Source organism: Furipterus horrens, unplaced genomic scaffold, assembly GCF_987537825.1.
Source record: "Furipterus horrens unplaced genomic scaffold, mFurHor1.1.pri manual_scaffold_8, whole genome shotgun sequence".
Classification (NCBI taxonomy): Eukaryota; Metazoa; Chordata; class Mammalia; order Chiroptera; family Furipteridae; genus Furipterus; species Furipterus horrens.
The window spans coordinates 93,273,629-93,284,376 of NW_028327178.1; the positions used below are offsets into that span (position 1 = coordinate 93,273,629).

Consider the following 10,748-nt stretch of genomic DNA (forward strand, 5'->3'; position numbering starts at 1 on the left):
CAGTCAGGGCACATCAGAGAAGGAAAACTCTGATTCCAAAAAACCTCCGCTGCCTTGCGGCATACCTCTTCAGGGGAAAGGCTAAGGGAGTAAACCCCGACAGAAAATCCGGAGCCGGAGTCCCTAAGGCGGTTTGACGTTGTAGTCAACACCGGCAACTCCTGAGGCGCACCTGAAGCCAAGCTGTATTGACTCCGTCTTTCCCTTGGACCCTTCAGCTGCGAAGAGAGGGGGGGTCTGCTGCATGGGCAACAGCAGACCCTCCATATCACCCTGCCCAGGCTCTGTAGCTTCAGCTCCACTGGAGAGGACACTCCAGCGTCATCACAAGATGTCGATTCAACACGGGAGGAGACAGATACCGTGTCACTCCCGAGTCGGACTGCACAGCCATTCTCGGCGGTGCAGATGGACTCTTAAGAAGCTACACCATCGTCTCTCAAGACGGACGGCTGCCGACGACCACGTTGTTGAACAGAACTTTCTGCAGTGATGGAAATGGTTTTTCTGTACTATGCAGTACAGGAGCCACTAGCTACACTTGGCTATTGAGCACTTGAAAATGGCTAATCTGAAATGAGGTATGCTTTAAGAATAGAATGCATACAGGATTTTGAAGATTTGATATAAAAAATGTGAAATCCCCCTCGTCGGCAGCCGTCTGTCTCGAGAGACGATGGTGTAGCTTCTTAAGAGTCTATCTGCACCGCCGAGAATGGCTGTGCAGTCCGACTCGGGAGTGACACGGTATCTGTCTCCTCCCGTGTTGAATCGACATCTTGCGATGACGCTGGAGTGTCCTCTCCGGTGAAGCTGAAGCTACAGAGCCTGGGCAGGGTGATATGGAGGGTCTGCTGTTGCCCATGCAGCAGACCCCCCCTCTCTTCGCAGCTGAAGGGTCCAAGGGAAAGACGGAGTCAATACAGCTTGGCTTCAGGTGCGCCGCAGGAGTTGCCGGTGTTGACTACAACGTCAAACCGCCTTAGGGACTCCGGCTCCGGATTTTCTGTCGGGGTTTACTCCCTTAGCCTTTCCCCTGAAGAGGTATGCCGCAAGGCAGCGGAGGTTTTTTTGGACTCAGAGTTTTCCTTCTCTGATGTGCCCTGACTGGAAGATCGAACCAGCGACACTTAGCTCGCAGGCCGACACTCAATCCACTGAGCCAAACCAGCCAGGTGAAAAAAATGTGAAATACCTCAATAATTTTTATGTTGATTACATGTTGAAATGATAATGTTTGGATATGTTAGGTTAAGTGAAATATATTACTAAATTAATTTCTCCTGTTTGTTTTTACTGCTTTTAGTAAAAATTTAGAAAATAAAATTTTCCATTTATCTAGAGAATTTTAGAAAACTAGAAAATTTAGAAAATGTTGTCTAGAAAAATCTATTACCTAGAAAAATGTTAAATTCCACGTGTGGCTCGTATTTTATTTCGGTCGTACAGCGCTGGTCTACAAGTGCCTGCTGGTCATGGGTGGAGCCTACCTTCTAGCTTTGCACATACATTATGCAAGTGACTGTCACTTCTGACTCCTCAGTTGTATGGTGGAGTGTCGGTCACTGGCCAAGCCGGTGCTGACTTGGCAGTACCTCCTGGGGAATATGGGTACTAGACAGATGTGGCCGTAAGCTCTGATTTAGATGCATGGGACAGGACCTGGGAATCTTTATTTACTCCTTGGTCCTGAGGAAGTCCATGGACAACCAGGTGTTGGAGCCACTGAGGCGAAGAACTCTGTGCTGGGAACCCAGGGACCTGGCTGCAATCCCAGCCATCCCACTGACTGGGTGTGTGACCCTCATGGAGACTGTTTCCTCATCTGCAAAGTGAAGAGTTGGGGCAAGTCCCCTTCCAGGGACAGCCCTCTAGCTGTTTATGTGCTTTCCTAGAGTGTCTGTCATGTGTTTTCTTAGAACGTCTGTCCCATTCCCTGTCTCACTAGTCCTCCTCTTTTCTGGGTTACTCCCAGCCAGGCCACCAGGTTCCTGCCTCCCCATTTCCCTAGCTGTTCAGAGCTCTTGTCCCAGGCTCCACGTCCTGCCCACCCCACCACCATGCAGTCCTTCTCTTCCGCCCACCTCACTGCTCCCTTGGCGTCTCCCTTCTCCTCAGCCCTCTTTTAGTGCTTTCTTGGATGCCATTGTCCCACACACCACCATCCACCCTTTCTCTCTTCTGGATCTTCCTGTAAACATTAGCCCTGGAGAGCTAGAAGTTTCTCCCTTGCCTTTCCCACCCACAGGCTTTATTGTTCATTATCACCAAGTAAAGAACCACCGGTGGCTCTTAATATCGCCACACTCACTAATTTGGAGGAAAGGTCTGCTATGAATTAGAAAACTTTAAAATGCTTGAAAAACATTGGTTGAGTCAAGAGATGCATCTTGGCACCCCAAGGAAGAGCTCTGTTGTACTGCAGACCTGGATTCAAATGTCAGTTCTACCCATTATTAGCTGCATGGCTTTGAGCAAGTTACGTAACCTTCTCAGCCAAGTGGTGATGATAATCCCAGTAGTAAGAATTGCTGTAACTTAATGGAGTGCTTACGCTGTTTCAGGTTCCGGGCTATGCGCTTGACTTGAGTACTGTCGCCCGGTCATTCACTTTACAAATGAGGACATTGAGACTCTGAGACATTAGGTGACTTGCTCACAGCCACGGATCTAGAAGAACACGATGGATTCATTAGAGGATCAAACCTCATCAGTTAGACTCAAAATCCACCCTATGGTCTTAACCCCCTCACCACACTGAGTTTTCATAGTATCTGTCTCATAGGCTCACTGAGTTCATAAATATGCAGTAGTTAGCACAATGCCTGGCACATAGTAAGTACTCAGTAAAAGTTAATTATGACTATCATTACTGTTACCTCAAAGTAGGATAACAAAATGCTGCTCATTCGGACTCTGCTGCAATAAACCAAAAAGAATAAATTATAATTTGGTATTCTTAAATGTCCCTGGTACTTCTGAAGTATCTATGGGCTTTTGAAGACATCCCATGTACCCAGAATCCTGTTTACACCTTATTAATCAGTGAGCAAATATAAAGTGCAGCCTGCCACTGTAAGACAAAAATCTTCAAAAAGTAGCAGAATTGAGCAGAAAGAACACACCCAGGTTTTGGAGCCAGAAGCCCCTCGCTAGCAGTGTGCCAGATGACCCTGCCTGGGTCTCTGTTGCCTCATCTACAAAACGGAGTTAATCTCTAAAGTGGAGCTGCTGTAATTAAACAACACCTGTGATCATAGATGGGGTTGCTTAAACAACACACATTTCTTTCTCACAGTTGTAGGAGCTGGGAAGTTCAAGATCAAGGTGTCAGCCAGTTCAGTTCCTGGTGAGAGCCCACTTCGTAGTTTACGGAGAGTTGTCTTCTCTCTGTGTCCTCACATGGCTGAGAGCAGAGAAAGCTAATCTACCTTGTGTCTCTTCTTACAAGGGCACGCACTAATTCCATTTATGAGGACTCCACCCTTGTGACCTAAGGCTCTGTCTCCAGATACCATCACCTGGAGGGTTAGGGCTTCTACATGTGAATTTGGGGGGGATGTAAACATTCAATCCATGGCAGTGACATACCAGGGCCATGTCTCACAGTCAGAAGGTGCTTGGCAATGTGAACTTGCTTCCTTGTCCCTTGACGTTTTGCCGTGCTTAGAGGTGATGACAGTCCTGAGTAAGTCCAACCTTAAACTTCCACCACCAGCCAGGTGCACAGGGCCCTCTTTCCATGTGGGTTTCTATCTTTCTGGTCTTCATCTTCTCTCCTCTCCTTGAATCCTCCAGAAATGTTTTTCCCTGCTCCATTCAACTGTCTTGTTTTTGGAACTTCCTCCTCCTTGAAGTGCTTGCTGTGAGTGTGGAAAGCAAACTTATATCACACAGTATTTTTTCTGCAACCTTGTAGGCCAGCTGTGTGGTTTCTGCTCCATCATCTCCTACTAGCCTGCCTCCTTAGACAGGACCTGTCTCCCAAACCCTGCCAAAAAGAGGGTGGCACTTACCCAGCTTCCTAGAGCTTTCTTACCTTCAAAAGTTTAATTAAATGGGAGAGAAAAAAATGGACCTGTTCCAAAGCAGGAGCTAAGTCACTGAAACTGGGCTTGTTTTTCCATCTTGGAAATGAGCTGAGAAGAATTGCATTTATATGACTTTATTAGCACTTGACGATGTGAGAGTGAAAAAGACAAGAATAATGTGCCACCTCTTAAATAGTTTGGGGTAGTTGCTATGTGCTGGGCACAGTGTCAGGCACTGGGAAGACAAGGATGAGTGAAAGAGAGCCCTTGTCCTTGAGGAGATCAGAATACTACATGGTTATATTTACAATAGCAATAGTAATAACAAGAACAGCCAGTATTTATTTATCACTTACTGTATGCTGATCCTTGTTTTGTATCCTCCTTATAAACTGCATGAGGCAGGACCCACTTTACAGGGGAAGCAACTGAGATCTAAAGAAGTAAAGAGACTTGTCCAGAGCTAGTAGGCAATGAGTGGGATTTGAACTCAAGATTCAGGATTGCAGTGCCCACACCCTTAACCACTGTGTGTTTAGAGTCAAACCCAAGTTGGAATCCAGGCTCCAGTTTCTTTGTTTGGACACTGAACTCTGCGGTTTAATTCTCAGGATTAAGCAGGCCCATGGAAAACAGGAAGGGAAAGCAAACAAAAGAAGAACATCTGTAATCACGACTGAACATTTCTTAGAACTGAGAGATGGTAGGAGGAAAAAGGGAATGGGGTGTGATATTAGCTTCTCGGTATTAAAGGAAATTTGGACAAATTTTCAGGCCAAGGAAAAGATACCCCCTCCCTGGAAACACACAAGCAAATATACACAAGCTTTGGGTTCAGTTCTCAGCTGCCACTTACAAGCTGTGTGGCCTTAGACAAGTCCCTCTGACTTCCTGAGCCATAATAAAGGACACATGGTAAAAGCTAGCTAACAACAACCTCTTTTCCTGTATTGAAAGATGGGTGATGAAAACTTACTAACTTTTCTTGTCCTCTTCCTTCCTTGGTGTTCCCTCCACCCCCGATGACTGTGGCCCCAGGAATCCTGACCTCTGTGAAGAGATGCTGGCATTTCTGGTCCAACCTAAGCCAGAAAGCCATTAAGAAGGGGCCTTCGTTCTGGATTCGCCAACTCAACACTGACGTCCCAGCTGCGACGTACTGTCACTGATGAAAAACTGGGAAAGGAAAAGCATATAAATATATATATAGATATATATAGATATAGATATATATACAGGAAACTCTGCGTCCTTGCACTGCTTCTGGGGGCTGGCCAAGCAGTCGGCCAACAGCAACAACCAACATCTGAACACCTACATTTCCTTTGCAGACAAATTGAAGAATTGGTGGGAATTTTTCAGGGAAAAAAATTATAATGCCAATAATCCCTTGCTATCCCCTTTGAAGCCCTGTGGAACAACGTAAGCAAGCCAGACCTCGATGGCTGTAGAAGTGCAATACGGCCTGCACGTTACATCTAGTGGACGAACATTTCATCTCTGCAGCATCTGTTGCCCACTCAAGTGCAAAGGAAAACTCTTTTGCAGCAAAGCAAGATAAGTCGCAGCGGCAAAACACGTACCGTCAACCGTTTTCCGAGAAAGAAAATTCCCCACTTGGAAAAGAGGAGGAGGAACACTGGATCATTACTTTATGGGTCTTGACACTGGGCTGCAAAATCCACCCTCCTTTCTTCTGCCTCTCCTCCATCCCAAAAGTCTTGTTGTCATTTTCTGTCTCAGCTTCCTCCTCCTTCTCTCCCAACCCTGTACCCCTCGCCATCTGTGTCCTGGTCCTGCTGAGGGCCACTGCAGATGATTCTCATTTGAAATGAGAAAAAAAAGGAAGAAAGAAAGAACAGAAAACCAAGCCACAGGAAGGGAAGTAGACATTATATGTTAAGGGTTCTCATTATGAAGGTGCAGCTTGTAGGAGATGTGAATGGATGTGCTTTTAAGTTATGTATATTACATATAACAGGAAACAAATATTAAAATAAACAGTGCTGGTAAGTATGAAGCTGACATTTTAAAATTATAATCATCTGACTGTGATTGATGTATACCAAGGTTCCTAGATCTCACTGAACCGGCCCAGCCAAGGAGACCTGGACTCTGGCTGTGCACTGCTCACAGCAGGGATGATGGTCCGGTGTAGTAATACAGTGTGTGATATTTGTCATTGGTTGATTGGTGGGGAGGGGAGGGGTCTCCCCAAATGGAGAGGCAGGGGTCTGGCAAGAAGGAAGCAACACACATGTAGTCCAAGATGCCTTCTCCCCTGGGCTGTTGCAACCAGGGCCTGGTCTGTGCTCAGGTGTGGGGTCCAGAGTTAGGATTTTGCTGCAGATTCCCTGGCTCAGGGCCCCCACCTCCCTGGGGGGGGGGGGGCTTGCCTCAGTTTTAAGCCCTCTATTTTTTTTGCCACATATCTTGCCTTTCCCTGACCAAATCGTGACAGCTAACTCCCCATCCCAAGGGAGGTAATGCCCCCTAACCATTGCAGAGGGTGGTGGCTTTCATCTGGCTGTCTGAAAATTCCCAGCTCAGCCTTTTCCTTTACCACTCCTGTATTCTGTCTGAATCACTCTCTCTTCTTCCTGGGCCAAAGCAGCCATGGGAGAGACTGTGAACCCAGGGCAGGCCCTGAGAGGTCAAAAGTGCATTCCTGAAGGCTTTGCCTGCCCCAGAACAGGCTGGGAACAGAAGGTGGTGCTGCTCAAAGTTTCCATCTGCGTGTAAGGCCCTGGCTTGGGAGACCTCTCCTTTATTCAGCATCCAGGCTCTGAGCCTGTGCCCTCAGAGTCCCAGAAACTGCCGCAAGACTACACAGATGCCCTTGGGGAAATCCCATCAAAAGCCTGGCGTTGACCTCTGGCACACAGTGGCTTTCCCGGTTTTCTTCCACAAGCTACTTCCCTGAGCTCAGCGAGTCCCCTTCTGAGGGAGTGTGTGTCCCCACTGCACTTTTAATTTCTCAGTCCCATCTCACCTCCCCAGTCCTGCTTCTAAAACAGTTGATAAATTTCATTCAGCAAACATATATTGAGTACCTACTTGTGCCAGGCACTATTCTTGGACTGAAAGAGATGGGGTGGGGCATGGAGGCCCCAGGGAAGCCCCCTGAACCAGCCTTACATTTCTGATCATGACTGGCCCACCTGAGAGCATTTCCACATTCTCTCCTATTATTGAACGTCACCCAGGGATGCCTTCCAGAGGGCCCAGGCTTGCTTCTCAGTTACCCCAAGGACATAGATGCTTAGCTACTTAGTTGGTGCTGACCTGAGGCAGAACAAGAAACCAGAACAGTGTACCTCTGTAGACAAAAATGGGATGGAGAGAGGGCAGAGAGCCCTGGACCTGGGGATCAGTTGTCAGAGTCAGCCACATCCCCCCCAGAGCAGACCAGTGGTCCACTCCAGCTCCCCCTGAGTGTGACAAGCACACTTTTCATGCACCGGTTCTTTTTACACTCCTGGGGAAAAAGTGCAGAACCTCCTTTTTGCCCTTCTCAACGTGAGAGCTCCCACTCTTTCTGGGCCAAGAGCTGGTCTGGCTCCACCCTTTCTGGGCCACCCAGAATTTGGCTCAGGCACCCCATCTATGCCAGAACCAGGCATTCTGAACATACTTCAGAGGGAGAATATTTTTTCTGGGTTCTACACCTGCCTACAGACCCTGAGTGTGTGGCTTCAATACAGGGAGGAAGCAACCAGGCTTAGCTCACGGGCCAGCCAGGGTTTGTGGAGATCTCTGTCCCACACATGCTCTGACCTTCCATGGAGAAGCAAGCAGCACCACCAGGGGGGAGGGGAGCTGCAAAGCTAAAATCTAGGGCACTGTTTTCTCCCCTCCTTTTCATAGAGAATATAGATGTTTGTCTTGTCTGTCTTCAACCTACTTTTCCCTTTTACTTTTTTATGTTTCTCATCCTTTCTGTGCTGCCTCTCCACCCAAGAGACCATGTAGCATAGTGGAAAATGTCTCAGAGGGCAGCCAAGAGTGCTGTGTGGCCATCCGGGCTCAGCACCTAACTCACCGTGTGACATTGAGCTAGACCCGTGTCCTCTTAGGGGGCCTCAGTTTCCGCACTTGTAAAATGACGAGGATAAACCAGATGCTCTCTAGGGTCTTCTTCTGCTCTACTATCCTACAGTTCTTCATTTTATTTTGCTTTCTCGGGATCTTTTCCATATGAGGGTACAGGAAGTGCCAGGACCTGTTTCAGTTTTTAAATCCTGCAAGCACATTCCAAGACTGGCCTGAAATTGCATGAGCAACATCATTCTTTTTTTTTTTTTCTCTCTCTCTCTTTTCTCCAAAAGCACCTTACCAACCAACTGCAATGCTGTCCTGTTCCTTTTTACTCACACCCCTCTCTCCTCTCTGGTCCCCATGCTTCCCCACCTCAGTGCTCCGTGCTGTATGCGTGTGCTCTCTGTTCTTGTATACTCAATAAAAGTGAAATAAATGTGTTTGATGCTGAACCACAAGTGCCTTGGTGCGCCTCTCTCCCCACCCCCAACCCCCGAACTACCAGTTCAGGTGGCATTGTGAGAAAGGCTAAAACTGGAGTGGAGAGATCTCAACCTAGAACAGTTTCATTCGACAAATGTTTGTAGCTCTGAATGTGGCCCAGGTCTTGCAGCAGGCTTTGTAGGTGCAACAACAGTAAGATAAAGTCCCTGCTGTCCAGGAACTCACAGGCTAGTGTGGGAAACACAACAAAACAGGCAAGCAGTCAAGAGACAGTTTTGAGTGGTCAGCACCAGGAAAGACATACACAGAGGGGGCAGGGATGGTCACTGAAGGAGACCACCTTAAGTAAGGTGGCCAGTGATGGCCTTCCTAGAAGAAGAGAAATGTCCAGTAAGATGAAGAACTTCTGTGAGAGCATTCTAGGCAGAAGGAATGGTAAGAGTATGGGCCCCAGGACACAGAAGGGCTTGGTGTCTGGAGGGACAGCATGGTCCCGCCTCCTCTTCCCGACAGAAGAGCACCTACATCTGGGTCTCTCCCTGCAACTCCCCTCCATGGGAGCCTAGGGGATGATGTAGACAGCAACCCCCAACTTTAGCCTCTGCCCACTACCCTCACATATGTTGCCATATCCCTATACATACCTCCTGTCTCATCGTTGACATCACTTTATAAAAATTGACTAAAAAATATTTTTTAAAAGGAAACTGGTAAAACTAGTGTCACTTGCCAAAGAAAAGAGTTCTTCATAAAAATAAATGCAAAAACGTTAACATGAAAAATCCATAATCCATGTAAAACTTAAACTTGCCCCTTGGACTATCTGACACACATGTACCACACTTTCCTTTTTATGCTACTGACTCACCCCAGACCACTTTTCTTCTTCTTCTTTTTTTTTAATGTATTTGTCTTGAGAGAGAGAGGAAAAGAGAGAGAATAAGAGGGAGAGAAACATTGATCAGCTGCCTCTCATGCGCTTCCAACTGGAGACCTGGCCCACTACTCAGGCATGTGTCCTGACTGGGAATCGAACCAGCAAACTTTTGGTCCACAGGCCAGCATTCAATCCACTAAGCCACACCAGTCAGGACCAGGTCATCTTTCTTTACTGCCCAAAATCTCACAGGTGAGAACCACTGCTAATAACTTGGGGCATTTTCTTTTGGACTGTCCACATACATGTATTTTTCCTTGAAGTTGCCTTACACATACCATTCTAAATACTTTTTGAAACTTACATCCTGAACACTTCCCTATAATTTCAAATACCAATATTATTTATTTTGTTTTTAGAGATAATTCATTAAGTGGTACAAAATGCTAAGCAATGAAAAGAAATTCTTCAACCCTCTGCAGATTCCTGTCTATTTCCAGAGGCAATTGCTTCCAGGAGCTTTGTGACTCCTTTCCTGAATTGCCCCAGTAGGGTAACTTTAGCCATCTGTCACCCTTGGGGTTCTGCAATAGGACTTGGTTTGCAAACATTGGATCTCCACATACTCTGGATCTGTGTCTCTGTCTCCCATAAACATAGGGCCAGCCTCTGTGCTGCTTGGGAATAACCTGAGATGGTTTCATCTACATCAGTGGTTCTCAATGCAAGGGGAGTTATTTTGCCCCCCAGATAATATTTAGCAATGTCTGGAGACATTTTTGGTTGTCACAACTGAGAGGTGCTATTGGCATCTAGTGGGTGGAGGCCAGGGATGCTGCTAAATATCCTACAATGCACAGGCCCCAAATGGCAACAGTACCAAGATCGAGAAACCTGATCTGGATGGAAATGCAACTCACAAGTGGGATTCCTGGGCCACCATCTTCAGCTTCTGTGCCCATAATTCAATGCCTTGAAGACTCTGAGAAGATAGTGAGCCTGGCTGGAATAGGAAGCTCCAAGACTAGAACATAGCATAGCTCAGCACCAAAGACTGGGAATAGAGAGGGGCAAGGAGGGAGCTGAGATCCTTCATGTAGGCAATGGAACTGACAAGATAGTCTGAGATTGACATGTATGACTGTGACTGATGGAGGCCATCTCTAGTTAATCCTGCAGCAGCTCACTGTAATTAACCATGACTGCAATGCCCAGTCTAGTCTGTAACCACTAAGAAATGAATTTTGACTGAGACAGATTGGCATGTCCAGCGTCACTGAGGAAATGTGACAGACAAGCTAGGAGCAGCAAGCAGCACAAAGACAAGAATAGCCAGTCAGACCTTGGTTTGCATCCTA

The 10,748-nt window shown here is 46.9% G+C and overlaps 1 protein-coding gene across 10 annotated transcripts in view; it reads left to right on the forward strand.

Moving 5' to 3' along the window:
* EPB41L1 (erythrocyte membrane protein band 4.1 like 1) overlaps positions 1–5,857 on the forward strand; it is a 99,656-nt gene extending 93,799 nt beyond the window's left edge. For all 10 annotated transcript variants that reach the window (XM_090286341.1, XM_090286343.1, XM_090286344.1 and 7 more), the window contains one exon: positions 5,070–5,857. In XM_090286341.1, coding sequence (XP_090142467.1) covers positions 5,070–5,078 — 9 coding nt within the window. In that variant the 3' untranslated portion in view covers positions 5,079–5,857. The remainder of the gene's footprint in view (positions 1–5,069) is intronic.
* Positions 5,858–10,748: the final 4,891 nt, after the last annotated feature.